This window comes from Schistocerca serialis, chromosome 5 (assembly GCF_023864345.2).
Source record: "Schistocerca serialis cubense isolate TAMUIC-IGC-003099 chromosome 5, iqSchSeri2.2, whole genome shotgun sequence".
Classification (NCBI taxonomy): Eukaryota; Metazoa; Arthropoda; class Insecta; order Orthoptera; family Acrididae; genus Schistocerca; species Schistocerca serialis.
This window is the reverse complement of record NC_064642.1, coordinates 454,745,566-454,768,628: the sequence shown is the minus strand read 5'-3', so window position 1 is coordinate 454,768,628 and position 23,063 is coordinate 454,745,566. Positions and strand designations below refer to the sequence as shown.

At 42.0% G+C, this 23,063-nt stretch overlaps 1 protein-coding gene across 1 annotated transcript in view; it reads left to right on the top strand.

Annotated features, from left to right (window-relative positions):
- The window catches only part of LOC126481072 (glutamyl-tRNA(Gln) amidotransferase subunit B, mitochondrial), a 124,471-nt gene extending 102,738 nt beyond the window's left edge, over nt 1–21,733 (top strand). Inside the window, exons 8-10 of the mRNA XM_050104558.1 lie at nt 7,123–7,259; nt 7,420–7,543; nt 20,860–21,733. Coding sequence (XP_049960515.1) covers nt 7,123–7,259; nt 7,420–7,543; nt 20,860–21,081 — 483 coding nt within the window. The 3' untranslated portion in view covers nt 21,082–21,733. The remainder of the gene's footprint in view (nt 1–7,122; nt 7,260–7,419; nt 7,544–20,859) is intronic.
- The last annotated feature ends 1,330 nt before the right edge of the window (nt 21,734–23,063 follow it).

Below are 23,063 nucleotides of genomic sequence, written 5' to 3'. Positions count from 1 at the left end.
CTTGGAAACACATAAAGATGCCTCTATACATCACAAAGAAACCTGAGCATGTTTTCGAAAGGTGTGACTATGATGTAGTAGGTCCGTTAAACCAGACAGATAAGGGAACAAGTATATCCTACATTACAGGAAGCACTGATGAAGTTAATGGTAGCAGGACCCATTGAAAGGCAAGGTGCCAGTACGGTAGTGAGGGTGCTAGTTGAGGACATTATACTGAGGTATGGAATACTGTAAGTGTTGTTAAGTGATAAGGGAAATTATTTCATGAATGAGACTAAGAAAATAGTATGTAAACTGCCATGTATCGAGAAGATACAGGCAACAAGTTACTATCCTCAAGCTAATGGAGCATTAGATAGATTGCATAAAACATTAACGGAGATGTTGCGACACTATGTAAATAGAGTGCAGACAAAATGGGACAGTTGGATTCCATTTGCAGTTTTTTTGTATAATACAACACCAAATAGGGCAACAGGTTATATATCACATGAATTGTTGTTTGGAAGAACATGCAAGATTCCAGGAATACAGTGAAACCCCACTTCTACACTTATCAAGGGGCCTCAAAAAATGGTGTAAAATGCAGGAAAATGTAAAATGTGGGAAATAATGTTTTAATCTGTAAAAGTTGTGTATAGGATACCCTCTTGCGTTTTCGCACTTTATGTGTGATGTATGTACATAACAGGCATCAAAAGACTTGTCAGGGACTTGTTTATTATCTAATAAAGGTTTATTATCAAAAAGAAACTGATGATGTTACTGGAACTGATGACTGTCCGGGAAGTAGGAACATTTAACTCAGTCTCATACATCATAATCGATGTTTTTCAAAGCCTGCAGCTGTCATCCGTTATTTAAATACTGCACTAGTTACATATTTTTTTACATTTAGCATGGCACATTTCGAGAATTTTTTCTCGTTGTCAAGGGCAAATAAGTAGATACATATTTTGTGTTGAATTTACATGTGTTGTTTCGCACCTTAGCAGTTAAGTCCCATAAGATTTCACACACATTTTTGTTGTTGTTTTGCGTCTCTCCTGTAGTCTTCTTTTTGAGGTTATCAGGTTCTGTGCCTCCTCAGCTATGTAGAAAACCACACACTCACAAATTATCACTTACATTGTTTTTGTAACATCGCAAAAAAATACATACTTAAATACTACACTTGACAAAGGGAATAAATTCTCGAAGCACATTTTTCTCAGAATGAAAAACTTGCATAACCCGAACTGTGTTTATACTAAAAAGTAAAAACATTAGAGCAATGCGTAAGTGAATGACGGTGTCAACTAGTGCTACAAGTGGCCAGACGCTGAAAATTGCTAAATATGATTCGACAAAGGTGACACGATGATCACAGTTTGGAAACGACTGTTGTGATTGCTCATAATATATTTATTCAAATGAACCTAGTTACTTCCATCAACCGCAATGCCAAGTAGAGCTTGGTAGCAGCGGGAGATATGGCATGAATTGTTGCAACTGTTACACGTTTACCGGTTCAAATCCACTGAGTATAATGCTCTGGTGTAAAGAAACTTAACCACATAGTGTTTATAAACACTACTGGATGGCCAACATCATGCCAGCATCATTTTTTTCTCCACAAACACTTTTTTGTAATGCGTAAATCGTGGGAAAATTATAAATATGTTGATGCAAAAGGAGTCACAAATTAACAATGTGGACATAGGAAATTTGATGGTAATGATAAAAAATGCCATAAACGGCAGGAAAATGTTAATTCTGGGAACGTAAAAGCAGGGTCATACTGCGCTACATAAAGATCTGGCTGGAGTGAGGTATAACTGTGATGATTACGTGGCAGAGCTACGGGAGGGCATGCAAGAAATGCAACAATGTGCAAGAACACAGAATGCACATGTAAGATAAAAAATAAGGAATACTGTGATAGGGCTCAGAATCCAAAGGAATTTTACTGTGGAGATATGGTTCTGTTGTTTGATGGGAGTGTACAACGAGGTGGATCATGGGTTGGGTTGATTTAGGGGAGGAGACCAAACTGTGAGGTCACCAATCTCATCAGATTAGGGAAGGAAGTCAGCTGTGCCCTTTAAAAGGAACCATCCTGGCGTTTGCCTGAAGCAATTTAGGGAAATCACAGAAAACTTAAATCAGGATGGCTGGACATGGGATTGAACCGTCATCCTCCCAAATGCGAGTTCAGTGTGCTAACCATTGCGCCACCTTGCTCGGTTGGCGGATCATGTAAGTTAGATACACAATGGTGAGATCCATACATGGTGGTAAAAACGGGGGGCCTAATGTTGTAATCTGTCTGAAATGAAATAAATACCTCACAGTTCATGCCTGCATGCTGAAGGAGTTTTTCTAGTTGGAATCAAGTACTACAAGTGCAGCAGTGCACAGAAGTGCAGAACATATGTATCACTTTAAAGCAGGAAAAATTGAAAAGGCACAGGGGCTAAAAGGACAGTTGGCAAGGCATTAATTACGAATAAAGAAATTAGGAATCTTAAACTTTGTGGGTGAGGTCAGTAAGATATTGTTAGGAACACTAGATGAAAATGATGCCATGTACTTTAAGACAAAGCTAGGTATTCCTCTTTTAAGGAACAGAAGCAACTGCTCCAACTTACTACAGAGCAAGTGACAATAGTTGAAGCACCCTTGACTAGTTTTAATCAAATGGTAAGCTCCATAGAAAAAAATGAAGAAATTACCATGCATGGAATGAAGCAATTAAGCCGACACATACTAGAATTTGAGAACAGTACTGACAAATGGTTTCAAGTTACGTGTTAAATGTCCCACTAATAGAGAATGATGTGTATAACCTCTACAAAATGCTACCATTACCATCAGAAGGGGACAGAATGAGGCATTTATTTATGTATATTGCCCCAGGGAAAGAGGTACTGATAAATAATGACGGAAACATCAATATGCAGAGTTAAATAACGAGCAGTTAGAGTGTAAGACAGTAGATCAGAGGCTTAGAATACAAAAGCAGAGATTTATACTTTTGTTCACTTGTGATCATGAGAAGTTTGAGGTTAAGATGCTGCAAACAGTGTGAGAAGTTCTGAAGAATTGTGTGCAGAATCTGACTGTGTTAAATGAAAGTCTGTGGGCACCAGTAAGTAATAGTGAATGGCTGTTTTTCCCTCAGTAGACAAAGGCTTTACCATCATCTGTCATCACAGAAGTCCCACAGATATCATGCTCCGAGGCAAAGGTAAGATAAAAATTTTAAGTAAATGTCATGGGTATACAACTCAGATTGTGATACAGTCTGAACATTTAAAATGAACAAATGTTCCCAGTAGTGATACTGTGCCCAACTTTTGCATGGAAGTAGTTAGCTGCATAGTGAATAATGAGAGGAAGAATATAAGTGAACATAGGCTGGAGCTCTGAATACAACTTGCAATTAGGCAGTTAGATGACATAACTGCAGCAGGACATAAGTTGTCTGAGGCACAAAGTGAGGTTGAATACCATGAGCCTTCAGCAACTTTTCGTTATTTCTCTTTCTAGAGTTTTAAGGGCTCTTGAGTAGTAGCTATAGTGATGTTATGTTGTCTTTACAGGTATTGTAAATGTTTCTGATACTGTTTTAAATTTGTGTGCAAAACAATTGGTAATGATTGTTGTAGAAAATTGTGTTAATGTGTTAAAAACACTATCTTAAATCAGTGCAGTGCTCAGAGAGAGATATAATCAGGTGCTGCCCTACGAGAAGCACTTCCAGAGACAGTGAAGAGACAATTTTTCACAGATCTCTAGTAGCTGCTAGACATGTTAGAAGTAGAGTTAGAAGTGGTATTTATCAAAGTGTTAAGACAAAAATGGACAAATGCTGAAGAATGGTAATAGTGGTAAAAAGTGTGGAAAACTAGTGTAAAGTGTTTTCTCTTTCAAGTCTAAAATTGTTATTATGTTATGAAGTGTACATCAGTATATCAAGTGTAGTTCATTGTAAAGTTGATTGTAAAGTAATATAGATACTCATCCTACCAGAAAAGAGAATTGGTAAGATAATACAAAATGTCTTGTATTGTAAAATAAAATGTATCTTTAGTCCAGGTTTTAGAATATGTAACAATGATATTGAGGGTGCAATGTAAAAATGCAAATGTTTCTCTTACAGAGAAAGATTGATTTATACGTATTTCTGTCATGGTCAGTTGTAAAGCAATTTTGTGTCTCATTTGAACACTATTGCAAAGCAAATGTGTATGTTTTCCCATTAATGAAATTTTTCCCTAGGAAGGAGAAGTGTTGCTTACTTAGAAAATGCAACTAACAGAAGTCAGGAAGAATAAGTTTTTCTAGAAAGTACTCAGAGTACAAAGGTGATACCCCAGGAAGGCAGTGGCTTGGGCAGTGGTCAGCAATGTTACATCGACTGACGAGGCATCACGTGAGCTCACATGGAGAAACCGCGAGTCGCAGCAGGGTGTTGTTGGGGACCATATATAGTCATATACTAGACCCCAAAGGGCAGTGGCTGAAAGCACCAGTGTGGAAGGGGTGATGCAACCTGCTGCACAGATAAAAGGCAGGTGCAGTGTCACCCACAAGACAGTTTAGTACAGACAGTGGTCTAGGAGGGATGTCAGTGTAGGTCACGCCTGGGGCCAGGACTTGTAGTATTCTCTCTGGCTCTGCTCATGCTCATACTTAGCCACATACCTCCCTCCAAGGAATTTTGCAGTCAGGAGTAGTGTACTTTTCTTCAAGTCATTATCCAGATAAACAATTAAATTTTATAGTTATTCATGTCTTGTCTTTGCTTATTTCCAGACCAAGTTCCATAACTCTTTCAACCTTCCAGACAGCCATCTCCATGTTAGCTGACTGGAAAGACTTTCTCCAGTCTCCAATGTCTTTGAGCATCTAGACCGCTCGCTAAATGTGACAACACATTCACACAAGCAGGCACACCTCATGCACACCTGACTGCTATCTCTGGCAGCTCCAACTGTAGTACAGCAGTCACATCAAACAAAAGCAGCAATCTGGAGTGGGGCAGAGAAGGGGGAAGGACAGCAGGGTACGATTGTGGGTAGAGAAGAGCACTGTTTGACAGAGCATGCAGGGCTAGATGCCAGCATGACAAGATAGTCAGATGCAGCTTCAGGAGATTGTGGGGCAATGAGGTGACGGGGGCAACTAGACCCTGCACGTTCTGCCTGTCAGTGCTCATCTCTGCCCCCTCCTATGCCCTGCTATCCCTCCCTCTTCTCTGCCCCACTCCAGATTGCTGCTTTCATTCAATGTGACAGTTTCATTCTGGTCAGAGCTGCCGGACATAGCGGTTCTGTGTGTGTGTGTGTGTGTGTGTGTGTGTGTGTGTGTGTGTGTGTGTGTGAGGGGGAGTGGTGTTTTCTGAAGAAGGCTTTAGCCAAAACCTAAATGTGTAACACTCTTTCCATTGTGCCTGTCTGCAGCTCAACGTGTCATCTTTACAGTGAGTAATCAGCTAGCCTTTGCATAATATTGTTGATATTCCAGCCAGGATTCTCCATTGTTGGAAATCTGCAGATTGTTTATTCAATTAAACACTTAGAGATTACAATTATGAACAACTTAAATTGGAATGAGCATGTAAATAATGTTGTGGGGAAGGTGAACCAAACACTGTGTTTTATTGGCAGAACACTTAGAAGATGCAACAGGTCTGCTAAAGAGACTGGGTGTCTGTCCTCTTCTGGAGTGCGTGTGTTTTCTTTTCTGAAGATGGCTTTGACCAATGGTAAGGGATCCAAAAAAGTTCAACAAGGGTAGCTCATTTTGTATTTTTTTGCAAAATATGGGGTAGAATATCATGAGTATGATACACAAATTGGGATTGCAGTCATTAGAAGAAAGGTGTCTCTTATTACAGTCAGATCTTTTGACAACATTTCTGTCACAAACTTTCTCCTCTGAATGCAAAAAAAATATTTTTGATGCTAGCCTGCAAAGGGAGAAATGACCATAGCAATAAAACAAGAGAAATCAGAGCTTGCACAGGGAGATTTAAGTGTTCAGTTTTCCAGTGTGCTGTTTGAGAGTGAAATGGTAGAGAGATAGTTTGAAGGTGCTTCAGTGAACCCTTTTCCAGGTACTTACTTGTGAACTGGAGAGTAATCATATAGATGTCTTTGTGAAAAACTGACAACTGGAGAGGAATGGAGGTCCTGGCCCTCAAAGACCAACATACCACACTTGAGACAATAGTGAAAAAAGTGAAAATCAGCCATGGATCAGCTTTCAACATCTTGCGTGACATTTAGACAATCATTGCTGGTCACTGGGTTCTGTTTCTGCTCATATCCATTCATAAAACCCACTGAACAGAGACAGCAGTGGAAAATTGTGTCGGAGCCAAATCAGGTGACTTCTTTAGCTGCCTAATCACCCTTGACCTGTCGTTGGGTGTATAATTATGACCAAAGGCAAAAAGAAAGAAAGAAAAAAGAAAAGAGCAATGGAACCATTGCTGGGAAAGGTGAAGAACCAACCATCATCGGGTAGAGTAATGCTGAGTATGTTTGAGGAATGCCATCATGTAGTGCTAACAGGATATGCTTGTATAGAGCAAATTGTCAGGGGAGCACACTTTCGAAATTTCCCGATGAATCATTTCTGGGGGTGTTTCTGCTCCATGAATATGCCGGCAAAGGACACAGTAGCAAATGCTGCTCCTTTAGGATATAGAAATTGGCCCCTCACCCCTGTGTTCTCATGACATGTTTTCTGTGATTTCTTCCTCTTTTCTAAGATTAAGAAACCATTGCATTGCAAGCAGTTTTAGGATGACAGCTCGATTTTCAAGGTGGACCATTACCTGAACAGCTAAAATGCAGACGTCTACATCCAGTCCAAGTCATCCATCACAGGTAAAAAATTTTTGCATTGAAGGGTGAATATGTAGGGAAAGACTCAACATCACCAAGTTCCATGGTTGCAGCTCAATATTTTTCAGGTGACGATTAAAGCGTCATGACTACCCCTCAAATGTCCATTTTGTGATGCTGTATTTGCATGTTTTTGCTTTTTACAACAGGATTTTGTTGTTTTCTCGGAATGGCCTCAGTATTGATTATTAATAATGCAAAGTAAATGTTTAATTTACAGAGAGAAGGCAAATTATTGCAATATTTTGAAGACATCATGAAACAAAATCCTAGCAGAAACCCACAGAAAGTTGCAAAGATTCTTATAATGGATTTTCTTACTGCTTTAAACAAAAAGAATGTGGATCTGGATAATTGGTGAGGAAATTTTTTATACTTTACTGAACTTTTAACTGTAAGCTCTTTTAGTTACAAAGAAGTCACATAAAGCAGCCACATTTTGTAAATAGGTTTAATCTGCTAGTTTTGTTAATAATGTTTTGTTCATGTCATAGAGAACCATGTCTTTTGTTTACAGCCAAGTACCAGCAGGTTTCCTAGGAGAACTAATAGATATGCTTCAGAATGATGTTATTAACTTACAAGTGACAAAGAAAGTTCTGGAAGAACTTCTTAGTGGTCCAGCAAACAGTCCAAGTGAGGTAAAGATATTGCTAATACATTTCACTCATTCATCATACATCTTAGCAACCAATAAAAATTTGTTTGAAAGGTTTTCAGGATTGCAGCTGTCATTGTAAACTTTACCCCATGACGTTTCAATTGGACATTACCCCATGACGTTTCAATTGGACACCTGCCAGTCATCTTCAGGTGAGCCATTGAAGACTGGTGAAGATATTCTCCACTCCACCTTATACAGCACACTGATAGTATTGGCACACATGTGTCAGTTTCATGGTGACAGAAAGACGACACTGCCCAGCGGCAGCGCCCTTGCTGGTGGAACTGCAAGGATCAGCTATCTTTGGCATTGCCAGGATTCCATGCATTATCCAGCTGGTAGCCACTGTCGTGGTTTATTAGATTTTCTGCAATGCATATTTCAGTGGATTCTTTTATAATGGAATCCCAAAAAGACATTGCAGTGGCCAAAATTAAAGATTTGCCATATTCCATTGAATGTCAATTGCAGACGTGCTGGGTTGCAAAGGCAAGTGCTACGTTCTTCAACTGTGCTTGTTGTTTGTCCTATATAGGCCATACCAAACTGATAAGGTATTTTCTAAATTCCTGCTTTCCACAATAACAAATTATCCTTCACTGATCCCAACAGGTCCGAAATCTTAGATAGTGGGTGGGAAAGCACTTTCACCTGAAAATTACTAAGGATTCTTATTATTATTAAGGAAATATTTCCAACGAAGGGAAGAAAAGCTAGGGACTTTGCTGGTGCATTCTCCTCTTTGTCCACATCCCGGTTCTTGGTTTTAGCTGAGAATGCCCTGATAATTTACCAGGTTGAGTATCCATTGTCTGTGAACAGCGTCTGGAAATGTGCAAGCTTGTTAGGTGAACTATCTGCATCCGACACTGTATGGCCCCTATGTACAACTGTTTTAAGCACACTCATGGTTTGGGATGGGTGATGGTAACTTGAAGAGTGCAAGTACAAATCAGTGTGAGTGGGCTTATGGTAAACAGAATGTCCCAGAGAGCCATCAGTCTTCCATCTAATCAAAACATCCAGGAATGGGAGACAACCATCTTTCTCTAATTCCATGATAAACTGAATGTTCTCATGAATGGAGTTAAGACATTGTCTCATGAATGGAGTTAAGAGATTGTAAAAACTCCATTAACTTGTCTTCTCCTTGGTGCCACACTATGAAAGTATCATTCACATACCTCCAAAAAACATTGTGTCTAGAATGGACATTCAATTAAGTATGACAAAACATTAATTTTCCCCACAGCAACATCTTTTTGGGAATCCGTTACAAAAGAAGAGTGCCTATAACACTTCTTTGGGGAGCACCGGTTATTACTTCTGTTTTAATCGATGACTTTTCATCTATTACTACAAACTGTGACCTTTCTGACAGGAAATCATGAATCCAGTCACACAACTGAGGCGATATTGCATAGGCATGCAGTTTGGTTAGAAGACGCTTGTGAGGAATGGTGTTAAAAGCCTTCTGGAAATCTAAAAATATGGAATCAATTTGACATCCTCCATCAATAGCACTCATTACTTCATGAGTATAAAGAGCTAGTTATGTTTCACAAGAATGATATTTTCTGAATCCATGCTGACTATGTGTCAATAAATCATTTTCTTCGAGGTAATTCATAATGTTCGAACACAGTATATGTTCCAAAACCCTACTGCAAATTGACATCAGTGATGTGGGCCTGTAAGTCAGTGAATTACTCCTATTTCCCGTTTTGGGTATTGGTGTGACATAAGCAATTTTTCCAGTCTTTAGGTACAAATATTTCTATGAGCGAGCAATTTTATACAATTGCTAAACATAGAGCTACTGTATCAGCGTACTCTGAAAGGAACCTGACTGGTACACAATCTGGATCAGAGGCCTTGCCTTTATTAAGTGATTTAGGCTGCATTGCTGCACTGAGGATATCTACTTCTATGTTTCTCATCTTGGCAGTTGTTCTTGTGAAAGAGTTTCAGAAAACTGTGTTTAATAACTCTGCTTTAGTGGCACAGTCATCAGCGACTTCACTGTTGTTAGTGCGCAATGAAGGTATTGATTGCGTCTTGCCACTGGTGTGTTTTATGTAAGACCAGAATTGAAGCACACGCTATACTTTGAACTTCTGCAAAACTGGGGGGTCACTAAAATGATCCAATTAATAGTTTAGTCCCTTTGTCAAGTAAAACCTCTACCCATACTATTTCGCAGGAATTATCTGCTTCAATTTCACTACAAGGTAAACTGCTTCTGAGAGCAATAAATACTCCACTACCAACTGTATTTAATCTATCCTTTCTGAACATTGTTAGGTCATTTGAAAAAATTTCAGCTGAACTTATTTCAGGCTTTAGTCGGATTTCCATACCTGTAACTATTTGAGCTTCAGTACTTTCTGTTAGGGCTTGGAGCTCTGGTTCTTTCCCAACACAGCTACAACAATTTACAATCACAATACTGATTGTTGCTACAACTACCTTACTGTGTTTTACCTTTCCCCTTTTAGATGGACACCCTTTCTGTGGTTTCCCGAGACCCTCTAACCTAAAAAACTGCCCAGTCCCTTCCACACAAGCCCCACTACCTGTGTAGGTGCTTCCTGTATGCAGTGGACTCCTGACCTATTAAGTGGAACCCGGTAACCCACCACCCAATGGCCAAGTCAAGGGATTTGCAGCCTACACATCACAGAACCCCCTGGGCCTCTGATTCAGACCCTCCACTCACCTCTGCACCAAAGAACCACAGTCGGTTCTACAGATGATGCTGCAGTTAGTGAGCTCCACCTTAATATGACGGAAGCCAATGGCCTTGGTGTGCTGGCACTGCGAATGGCTGAAAGCAAGGGGAAACTACAGCCATAATTTTTCCCGAGGGCAAGCAGCTTTACTGTATGGTTAAATGATGATGGCGTCCTCTTGGGTAAAATATTCCAGAGGTAAAATAGTCCCCATTCTGATCTCCAGGTGGGGACTATTCAGGACAACATCATTATCAGGAGAAACAAAACTGGCGTTCTACAGATCGGAGTGTGGAATGTCAGATCCTGTAATCGGGTAGGTAGGTTAGAAAATTTAAAAAGGGAAATGAATAGATTAAAGTTAGATGTAGTGGGAATTAGTGACATTCAGTGAGAGGAGGAACAAGACTTCTGGTCAGCTGAATACAGGGTTATATATACAATATCAAATATGGGTAATGCAGGAGTAGGTTTAATAATGAATAAAAAAATAGGAGCACTGGTAAGCATAGTGGACGCATTATTGTAGCCAAGATATACATGAAGCCCATGACTATGACAGTAGTACAAATTTATATGCCAGCTAGCTCTACAGATGATGAAGAGATTGAAGAAAAGTATGATGATGTAAAAGAAGGAGTACTACAGATGTCCAATGGTGAGGGCGTGTGGGCGTCGACATTGGTGGAAATCGTGTGCGTAGGCAGGCACACCACAGGTACTTCCATTTCGAACGAGGTGGGTTGTGCAGGCGGAGCGGCTAGAGGCAGGTCCACTTCGTAGTCAGTCAGCCACCGTGGCTGGATGTGACGGCGGCCAGCCCAGGAGTAAGCGGGCGGGGCAGTCGACGGTGTGGTGGAAGCGTGTGTGGCCCTTAAGTGGATCAAGTCATCCGTAAAAATGAAAGCACGTAGAGATGCTTGGTCACACTTGTGCGGGAGTGTGAGGTTGTGTGCAATGTTGACATGTAAGGGGCCGTCCGATGACGGGACCTCGGTATTTGTCAAAAGAATGAGCACTCGGTCATCGAAAATCACTATAGAAATGTCATTCACTCGGTGCGGCGGCACGCTGCAGAACAAACTGATAGTAGGTGTGTGTGTGTGTCTCTGATGTTGTGGGTGAGGGTGCAAAACCTGCGCAGGGTGAAACAGGGGGCGAGGTCGGGAAACCAGCGAATGGTGGTGAACAATCTTTGGTGGGAGAGGTGTGCGGTGAGGTTGATGAGAGCACATCTTCATTCTTGATCAAGGATGGATCACTCTCGATCAAGGATGGATCGTCTACAGAGTCCAACTGTGGCGGTCTGAGACCATCAGGGTAAATGAAAGCCGGTTTCAGGCGATGCAGAGAAACTGTCTGTGTGCGGTCTTTAATTATGATATCAAAAGTCATGTTCCCATGCCACAGGACCTTGTAGGGGCCAAGATGAGGAGGTTGAAGAGGCTGCCTAACTGCATTATCACGCAGCATGACGTGGGAGCAGTCGGAGAGTGTGGTGGGAACATAAGTCTCGCGTGTTGAGTGACTGATGGGCGGGTGCAAACGCATTTGTTGAAAATGCGTCACATCCAACAAATGAAATATGGTGAGGGGGGGAAGATCCTCGCTAACTGGAGGAAGAATAAGTTCCCCCTGGTAGGACCGGATTGTCACCAAAAACAATTTCGGATATAGTCCCCTGTAGGTCAGGTTTATAGGTCGAGCGTAGACCAAGTAGCACCCACGGGGGAGGCATGGAAGGGCCGTCTTGAGGGTGCAGTGTCATCTTTCCACCAACCCATTGCTTTGTGTGTGATAGGCGGTAGTATGTATTTTTTTAATACCACAGATATTGCAGGGGATGGTGAAAAGGGAGGATTCGACTGTCGACCCTGATCGGTGATGGTAGTGGTCGGGCACCCGAAACGAGCGATCCACAAGCCAATGAAAGCCTTGGCTACTGTCTTGGCAGTAATGTTAGGGAGAGGGACAGCCTCGACCCAGCGAGACAGACAGTTGATAGTTGATAAGATATATCTGTGGCCCTCCAAAGGAGGAAGAGGCCCGATCAGATCAATATGTATGTGACGGATTCGTCCTGCTGAAATATCAAACTTGTCTAGAGGTGGGGAGGTGTGGCGGCTGATCTTGTTGCACTGACAAGGAACCCAGCTGTGTGCCCAGGTTTGACAGTCCTGTTTGATATTCTTCCAAACAAAACGTTCTGACACAAGACCTGTGGTGGCTCGAACACCCGGGTGGGCTAGGTTATGCAGGGCGTCAAAAACCTGTCAGCACACCCCGGGTGGGAGCAAAGGGCATAGGGTGCTGGTCGAAGAATCACACCACACCTCGTCGGAAATGCCAGGAAATTTAGCCTTTGTGCAAACAAGTGACGTTTATGGGTCTTGTAGGAGAGCCTGAGAATCTTCATCAGAAGCTTGCAGGGAGGCCAGATCGGAAAGATCAACGATGTGGGAAACAGCATTGATTTGCGAGGAGAAATCCACAGCGACATTATCTGCACCTGTGATGTAATGGACGTCTGTTGTGAATTGAGAAACAAGGTCAAAGTGGCGGTAACATCGAGGGGGTGGGTTGCAGAAGGCTTCTGCCAGTGGTTTGTGATTGGTGAGGACGAAAAATGAACGTCCCTCGACATCAGGGCGGAAATGTTTGATAACCTTGTAAACAGCAAGGAGCTCTCTATCGAATGCAGAATATTTTCTCTGTGCCATAGATAGTTTCTTAGAGAAGAAATGAAGGGGAGAAACTGTGTCACCCTTGCATTGTTGCAACACTGCCCCCACCGTGATGTCGCTGGTGTCCATAGTGATGAATAACTCGGCCGAGGGTTCGGGGTTGGCGTGTGTCACAGCATGAGCTAGAGAAGTCTTAAGAGCCTTGAAGGCCTCTAGCATTGGAGCAGTCCAAGATACGGGTTTGATACCGGAAGTTTGTTTGCCTGATAGCGTGTCCGCCAGGGGTGCCTGAACAGCAGCGGTGGAAGGCAGATGTCGACGACAGGAATTGATGGTGCCATGGAAACGGCATAGCTCTTTGTAAGTAGCCGGGGGCGGCAGAGACATGATAGCCTGCACATGAGATTTGGGAGGCTGTATTCTGTCAGCGGAGACAGTGTAACCTAGGAAGGAGACTGACGCCTGGCGCAACTGAAACTTGCCTTTGGTGACCTCGACACCGTTGGAGTTCAAGGTCTGGAGGACTGTAGACAGATGATTTTCATCTTCCTCTGCTGAGCTGCTGAAAACGAGAATGTTATCCAGATAAGCAAAGCAAAACTCGAACTGTCGCAAGATAGAGTCAATGAAACGTTGCCATGTTTGCGCCGCATACTTTAGGCCGAACAGCATGAAGTGGTATTGGACTAAACCAAGCGGTGTGACAATAGCCGTCTTAAGAATGTCTTCCAGCGTCATGGGAATCTGGTAGTAGGCACATTTACTGTCAATAACACTGAAAATTGTGGCGCCCAATAACATATGAGTGAAGTCATTGATGTTCGGCACTGGGTAATTGTCCATGACAGTACAATCATTTAAGCATCTGTAATTGCCACACATTTGAAAAGATCCATCGTGTTTGGGGATGAGGTGGATTGGTGAAGACCAGTTGCTGTCTCAAGGTTGCAGTTCATTAATCTGCTTCCAGGCCGCACGCAACTTGATAGGGTTGAGGCATAGAACCTTATGCCTAATAAGAGGGCCGGCAGTGGTAACTATCTTGTGTGTTGTTCCATCAGTGACGGAAGAAACTGAGAACTGCACATGAGAGTCCCAGTGCCGAGTCTTCGAACGAGTAAGGGGCAATGAGGCATAGCCGTTAGCATGAGTGGGGAAAGGTAGCACGAAAGTCACATGTCTCTTCCAGGAGCGTGGCATACACTTGTGTGGAGGGGGTGGGTGCGTGCGCAGTGCCGAGCAAAGGGGAACGGGCGGCAACTGTCCGCAGTTAACCTTGCACTGGACAACCGGCACGGGTGAAAGCAGTGCTGGTGTCGCACTTGGGGCCACAATGGCGACTGGGTCATGTGGCCAGTGAGTGAGAGAGGGGGAATGTTTATCAACATGCGCGGTAGCTGTCCGAGAGGTGGGCGTGGTCGCAACATGCGCGTGACTGTCATTAGCAGCACTGTTTGAAACATACGGCACTGAATGAGGTGAGCGCAACGGGGGGTTGGAATGTCACACGCAAGTAAAGTTTGTGGACCAACCTGGTGACAGTTCGAGCTAGACTTGACCGAGCAATCTTGTTTAGGGGGTGGCACTGAGGACTGCATTGCAGAAGTGAGGTATGAGCCACAACGAACTCGCTGTAAGTGGATGCGATGCGTTGTTTCAGCTGCTCGTTGTCCTGGCAGAGTTGCATTGCCGAGTCATATTCTGAGAGTAGGTCGGTAATGCAGGTCACAATGTTGCCCACGATGGCAGAGCACTCGTATATGATATTGTATGTTGTAGTGGAAAGAGAGTGTTGGACATAGGTGCGGGTGCACGGTATGTGAGTGTTCGTAGGATGGTGGAGCACTGAACCCTGTATGGCATTCGGAGATAGTTCATAATGAGACAAAATATCCATACTGAGGATCGGTTCATCGATGTCAGCAATGTAGAGCGCCCACGCAAAACATAGAGAAGGAGATGGGGTCACCATAAACTTTATTGAGCCTGAGGTAGGTAACGTCAATGCATTGACAGATCGTAGAAGTGACTTCGTCTCTGAAGAAGCGCATGGAGCCATCGAAGTAGGTATGATCGACACGTCAGCACCAGTGTCGACCAGAAAAGCTAGACCTGACCCAATTTCAGGCACATAGAGACGACCACTTGGTCGGGTGGACGAATGAATGGTGCGTAATGTAAGAGGACGCCTGTTAGGTTTCCCACTGGACTTGGCGTCTCTTAGTTCCTGCGGTCGGCATTTGGGTGTTGGCATGACAACCTGCACTTCTTGGCATCTTCGCCGAACACTTTGTGCTACCAGCAGAAAGGGTGAGCAGGGTGTGGAGGAGGTGGAGACTGTGACAGCGGGGGCGTCTAGTCCTCGTTGACATGTTCCAGAAAATAGACCGGTATGTAAGGTGCGTGGGCAATCCTGGAGTGCTCAGATAGCGGAGAGAGAGAGCCGACACTGCCAGGAGAAGTAGACGAGGTGATGGCGGGGCGAGCCCTGCCACTGCCAGCCGAAGCTCAGTATGCGGGGGCAGCTGTGCTGACAAACGGTGTGGAATGAACTCGCTGATGTTGCTGCAGCAGCAGATACAACTGGTCAGTGATACGTAGGTGGGAGCTGAAGGATTTGAATGAGTGTGGTAACAGATTGATCTGTAGACCGGTAGGTAGTTTGGCAGACCACACAGCCCATAGTGTGGCGTCAGGCGTGGTATGCTTGTTCATGAGCAATCGAAGGCGGCGCCAGAGTTTTGGAGGGGCTGCGTTCCCCCAGGTGCTCCACATAGAAAATCTTCATTATTAACTCTTGTGGCGAGCAGGCAAGTCATTCCATTATAGTCTTCTTTGCAAACTCGTATTTTGGTGTAGGCGGCGGCGAAAGGAGCAGGTCACAAATCAAATCCGAGTGGTCATGGAGGGTTGTGACGAGGCAGAGAAACTTTGAGTTGTCGTCAGACACATGATGTAACTCATACAGATGCTTGATGAGCACGAACCACGATGCCGGGTTGTCCTCATATAAGGGCGGTAGCTTCAGCGGGCAGCCAGGAGGGGGTGACGACGGTGGCTTCGGTGTCTCCTGGGGTAGCGGCTGAACTGGGGTTAAGTCAGAGGCCGGCATGGTAGGCAAGCAAATCTGTAGTAGCGGCAGCTGGCATAGTTGACTGTGTGTCATGAAAACAGGGCACGGCTGGCATGAACGGTACTGTGGAAACAGGCGGATGGATGGCACATGAGGGGAGCCTGGAAACTGGACCGTGAGTGACGAGTGCTGGATGGAAATGACCCACTTCCGGAACAGGGCGGGAGACCAGTGAGGCAGGCAGGGGTGGTGCCGTGGGATCGGCAGGCGGTTGAGCAACTGGAAATGTGAGGGGGTGGGAGGGATTGAGAATGCCACCTGCATGGAAACTATCTGATACATAACATGCCTGTAGAGCATGCGGTGGGCCAGTGAGGCGAGGTAAGGGGTCCATGTTACGCGAAACACTGAATTGTGCATGTAAATTGGACACAACTGGAACACCACATGTGCGGAATGGATCCATCACAGTTGGTGGCGTTCCACATGGCCCTGATGGATGGCTAAACAAGTGTTCGAGTGGAGATCACTTTGTTCTTGAAACACTCGAATTGAAGAGACACAATTCAAACTATTGTTCAATTCACATTTCACTGGCGGACGGACATAATCCGGTGACGCGAAGCCTGAGTCCATTGTACGCTCTATCAGCGTAGTTGATTACCATTGAAAACTAATGAGGTTAGCACACGGCGTTGGTTGAGAATGTGAATCACTGTGCATAAATAATGAATAAGTCATTGGCGAAGAAACGACGAAACTCGATGAGTGGAGTTGTGCTTCCACATCTTCAAACAAGGCATTGTTGTCATTGCGTAGTGCATATAACCTGTTGCATAAACACCGGTGCAGAAGACGCGAAACACGAACGAACTGCCGGGTCACCACTATGGGAATGGGATCAGTAATCGGGATATAGAAAACTTAATTCCCATATATGTCATAGCTTGTATATATTTACACTTGACACTGCGTCCATACAGAATGAAGTATGGCAAAGAACTGACTAAAGTAAAGTGAAGATGGAGGCTCGACAGAGCACTTAGAGGTCACAGATATTAAGTTTCATGGCCGACATGAACTATCGTTGCCACAGGTATAATGGCAATTACAGTAAGCCGTGCACTTCACAGTAGTTTGCAGAAAATGGGTGTAGACACAGATGTATGAATACTAATATTTCTGGTATATTGATGTATTGTTGGCATCCTCGATTGACACACCACATGTATATATATAAGTAAGGCGAGGACAGCTGATGATCCCTTGAGTGCAGATGCACAGCAGGCTCAAACTCTTAGGGGAATTGGCTAAATACTGTGAGTAGTGAGGATAATACATTAGTAGTGTGTGGATAAGTTGAGAATTTTGGTCTGATGGTAGTCATGCTAGAGTAATCCATGCAGTTGTGATGATCATTGTGTGTAGATGGCACAGTGGTCAGCGCATCTGCCCAGCAAGCAGGAGACCAGGGTTTGAATCTCGGTCCAGCACAAATTCAGCTTTCCCCGTTGATTTAAATAAATGCCCACTTGCAGCAAATCCCTTAAATTGCTTTGTGTCTTGATACACAATGTCTCCTCAGCAATGATTTCATAGTTTGTAGAGGTGTTCGCATAGTGAGATATACATATCACCCATGCCTCTTTGGCTGCTCTATCTGCCGTATCATTTTCTATCAGTCCCTAGTGGCCTGGCATCCAGCAGAATGGCATCACATAGCCCAGTGGCTGCAAAAGGAAGAAAATGTCCCAGATGCTTTGGAGTGATTTTTCTGCTCAGTACAGCTACTAGAGTGCCTGCAGAACACTTATGGAATCGGAGCATACTGACACATGATATTCATGGCATTTCTCTATTTGCCACTTTTCTTTGAGAAGTTGTTTTGAGTACTGCTAATAAAAAAGCAGTGGTAAGTGATAAACAAGAGAACATCCAGACGTGAAGATTATTACCTAAAATATTTAAAGTGCCTGCTGATCTAGTCCCAACAATAAACTGAAGAAGGAGTGGTAGTTGTCCTTTTCCATCAGCTGCCAAATATGGAAGAACCATTTCTTTGTTGTGGGTTTGATACTATCTTATAGATTTAGTTAAGGGTTTGTGTGTCACTGCAATTTCAAGTCTTAAGTTGGTAATGTTTCCTTTCCATAAAGAAAACTAATTGCATGTTTGGGACAAAATTTGCTATCAACTGTATTGAAGGATCACTCTACTGATGCAGGTGCTGGATTGAGTATTCGTTTTATATCATGGACATGTATAGCAAAGCTGTATGATGTCCATGTTCACCACGAAAGGCTGTGATTTTACAAATCGTGTGAGCTCAGAAAAACATGGCACAAAGCCAAGACAAACAGTTCAGTATTTTAGTATATAATATTTAGCTGTCAATTTTTCTTCTTATTCATTATTTGCTGGGCATCAAATTGCACTGGATGTAGTGACGCAGAGTACATTTAAATTATTTTAAAAGGAAAAATAAGAAAAACAAGATGAGGTAGTAATGCAACTATTATCACTGCATATGTGTGAAGTTACTTAAATGTGAAGTTTTAGTCATGAAATCATTATGTCTGCAATATTTCTAGTCTGTGTCAAAGTTTCAGCTTACGAACAACACATGTAATTACAGTGTCACAGGCTTGCTCACAGAAACATCAGTGTTCATAAAAAGATTGGCAAAACTGGTAGCGATAGCAACAGTTCTCTCAGACTGTATAGTGTAGTCTGTATGTTAGCTGATACTGATGTTTGTAGATTTCACTTTCCAATCTGATGAGTTATTGACCCTCAGTTCCCTGTGCTCATCAATCCACAGGTAGCTCTCCACAGCCCATCTGGTCATGCATCATCACTTTCATATGCCTGAGAACATAGATCCTTCTGCTTTAATCTCTGACTTAGCTCAAGCATTTTTAGGTGGTTGGAGTGGTTGTAACTATGTTCTGGGTGTATGCATTCTGCAAAACCACTACTCATAAATAATTAGAACAAGTACATGAACATTTTTTTATTGCAACACTCACATAACATACATCCAATTCAGATAAAACACCTGTGAATCTGTCCAGGCTGCAGAACTAAAATCCATAGATGAACAGTCACTTCCAGAAATAGACAACCATCCAGAGACCAGTTACTGTGTCACTGCCCAGGTTTTAGTGATCCCTATTTCTGCTGGTGGTGTACTTGTGGGCGATAAGTTCTGGCCCAGTGGCAGCGCTCTTCTGACTTTTGCTAATGTGAGCTCTGGTCTATGTAGTTGATGCCCTCTGACTGAGAACTGGTGAAGACAGGCTCCTGGCTTCCAATGATAAACTGCTGGTTGTTGAGGAATCCTGAACACTTGGCTCCACTGATGATGAGCTCTGCTGGATTGCTGGTGAACTGAGCCATGAGGTATAAAACAGAATTGATCACTTCAGTAAATCTGTACTCTTGGCTGATGCTGCAGGCAATGATGGTTGCTCCACGCATTGAATCTGTAAGCAGGGTGATGTCATTGTTGCATGTGATTAGATGTGGCAAAATGATGTAATCAGCACTGTTGACTTCTGGAGACAGCCACCGAAGTTCTCATCACTCTTGGCCTTGGCTTGATATGGGGACATTGACATACCTCTATGACGGAGCGGTGGACAACCTGCTAGGGGTAGTGATGAGATATACAACAATTCTGATGACTTTAGTTTTTACTTTGTTTCAGATGTGCCATAATGCCATCCCTTTATAACCTCTCTAATGTTCTATCTTCAACAAACATTGCTGTGAACTTCTATGAGATTTGATTGAAATGCCTTCTGTAAGACTTCCCTTGAAGTTGGCTGTTCTTGCTGTCAGCTCATGTGATCATAACAAATTGATTTTAGAATAGCAGCTCTGAACAGAGTGGTTTTCACTAGTACATCAGTGGTCATTTATCTACCTGTCTGGCCAACTATCATCTGTTCCTTTCACAGCCTACCTTTACTGTTAATGGCTGTATTATCTTGTCCAAATTGAACTCATTCCTATAGCAATCATTTGTGCCTCAAAAGGGTCCACTGTTGTAGATAGTACCTGTACCTACTGACATCATTCTGCTAAAATATGCGCACTATCGTGTCACAACAACAGTTTATATTTTGGAAATTGAGGAACTGGGCACTGGTGTTGTCAACAGAATGAAGAGTGTACTTTACACTATTAAATTTTATGAGTAGCTTCATTCCTTAAAGAACAAAATGCAGACCTGTTAGACAGCATTCTCAGTTGCAGGTTAATGGGGATGTGCATTTCACGTATGGTATTGGAGAATTCAATCCAATATCATTTGTGTAAAGAGAGATATGTAATATGAGGCTCCCAAAAGAGAGAACATTTTATTCTGTAAATAGATGTTTGAGAAGGACATAACTTTTTCACATTACATAACCTTCAAGGGCAGGTAACCTGAAGAAAACATCTTTGCTTCTCTTTGTGACACAAATTGAATTCATCTTGGCCTAACTTGTCCCATCTTCAACCATTTCCTCTTTCCTCTGCTGTTAAAGAACCTGTTGTTCCAAAATATAAGACTACTCATAGTTATTTTTATGTGGTTGTATCAGCAGTAGTTGTACATTGTTAGCCTGTCTTTATCTCTGAGAATTTGACAAGGCAGTGTTTACTACCTTGACAGGGGGGAAAAACTAAACTTTGTACTCAGTTTAGTTTTAAATTTTCCTGTATCTCATGGTTTATTAATATGAAATATATGTATATACTGGTGTGTTCTCAGCTCTTTAGGGTATTTTTTTTAAAACAGTATTTTTTCTTTCAGATTGTCAGCTTAAATCATTGGAGTCAGATAATACATCCAGATGAAATCAACAAGATTTGCAGAGATGTGTTATTAAAAAATCCTAAGTTAGTAAAACAGTACAAAAATGGAAAGAAGAAAGTACTGAAAGCTTTATTAGGAGAAGCTGCAAGGTCAACAAATGAAAGAGTTAAAATGTCCCTAGTAGAACAACAGCTTAAGACAATGCTAGACAAGGAGTAGGGTTTCTTCAACAGAGAGAGAGAGACAGAAAGAGAGAGAGAGAGAGAGAGAGAGAGAGAGAGTTTTTTTACTTCCAGTTAGGTGTATGTTTGTAAGAACTGACATCGTTGGGTGATGGAGACACAGCAATCTGTGTTATTTCAAATAAATTTTAATAGTCTTGATCACAGTAAAACGTAATTACAACCTGGTGATTACCAATTTCAGTTGAGTAGCAACCATCCGCAGATCTATTGAAATAAACAGAAATATTATCTTTCTGTTAATGTGGAACAATATCGTTAAAAAATTTACATTTTATAAAAGTCATAAAACATATGTTAAAAAAATCATATCATGATTACACTCAGAGTGCCACCTCAGTACAGCGTTAATGACAAAATATCATTCTAGTGTAAGTGTGCTATGTTTTTTCCTATTTTGCTTTTGTTTTTATGTCTTTATAAAAATATATGTCTTTAAGTACTGATGGGTTTCCATGTTATCTGAAAGGGAATGTTTCTGTTTATTTCTATAGCTTTGAGGATGGTTGTGTCAACTGAAACCAGTAATCATCAACTTGTAATTACATTTTATTGTGATCAAGAGTATTAGGATTAAATAATATTTATGTATGTGTATGTGTGTGTTTACTTTCAGATTTGTACAGTATGCAGTGAATGCTGTAAACTTATCTGTAATTTTATTTTTTCTAAAGATTTCAATTAAAAATCTGATGACAATTATCACTGTGTCATATTTTCTCAACATTCCTCATTAATAAAAATACATGTATGTATATGTACAAATTGATTACTGAATGTCTGTCTTATCTTAGAGAAGAAACAAATAGCTTAGATAATGACCCTTTGTGAGGTGTTTTTGTAGCTAAAACAGATATTGTAGCAGCTGCAAGAAAAGTAGTACCACTTTTTTTTTCTTTATGACACAACTTGCCTCAAAGTACCCCACCTGGAAGAGATGTAGGAGCCAGTCCAAGTGGATTGATGGTAAGTCAACTGTTTATGTCTGTGTTAAGCCATTGTGTGAAACATGAGCAGCCAACAAAGGAAAAACTGAAAGTAATAATTCTGTACAATCATGAATCACACTTTCAGATTGCTTCCTTGAACTATACTAAAGATAATGCCACTGTTTTCTTAGCCTTCCTTTTACATTGTGGTCACAAAATCAAGGCCTTAGATTTCTACATCTGCATCCATTCTATGCAAACGATCATAAAGTGCATGGCAGAGGGTACTTCCTGCTGTACCAATCATTACAGATTCTTCCCATTCTATTTACATGTGGCGTGTAGGAAGAATGATTGTTTAAATGCCTGTGTGTGCACCATAATTAGTCTAATCTTGGTCTTGTGATCACTATGGGAGCAATACATATGGCTTTGTAGCACATTCTTGATTCGCCATTTAAAACTGGTTTTTAAATATTTGTGGTAGGATTTCTCATGATAGTTAGAATCTATCTTCAAGCACTTGCCAGTTCAGGTCCTTCAGCATTTCTGTGATACTCTCCCATTGGTCAAACAAACACTGAAGTCCATAACTATTCATGTTGCCCTTCCCTGTATGCTTTTAATATTCTCTATTAGTTTTGTTTAATATGAGTCCCACACAATTGAGCAATATTCTAGGATGACCTGTATTTGGACCTGTAAAGGTTAAATATAACATTTCCTGCACTTATCTCATTAGTAATTTCAAAGGAACAACAGCTAATGCACCAACAATTACTGTATACAACAGTGCAAGCCTTGTAAGTGTAGCATATCCTTTGCATTTATAGTCTGTAACATTTTGAAAGTCTTTAGTGTCACCTTTCAGCTCAAATGTATTAATATAGATTTTTTTGTCATCTTTTGTAATGGGCAGACTTATAGCTGTTCAGCAGCAAACAGCAGATGACTCACATGGAGAAGATACAAGCACATGTGCAGATGGCAGTTGGAGAAACTTGGGCATCAGTCAGAAGAAATAAAAAAA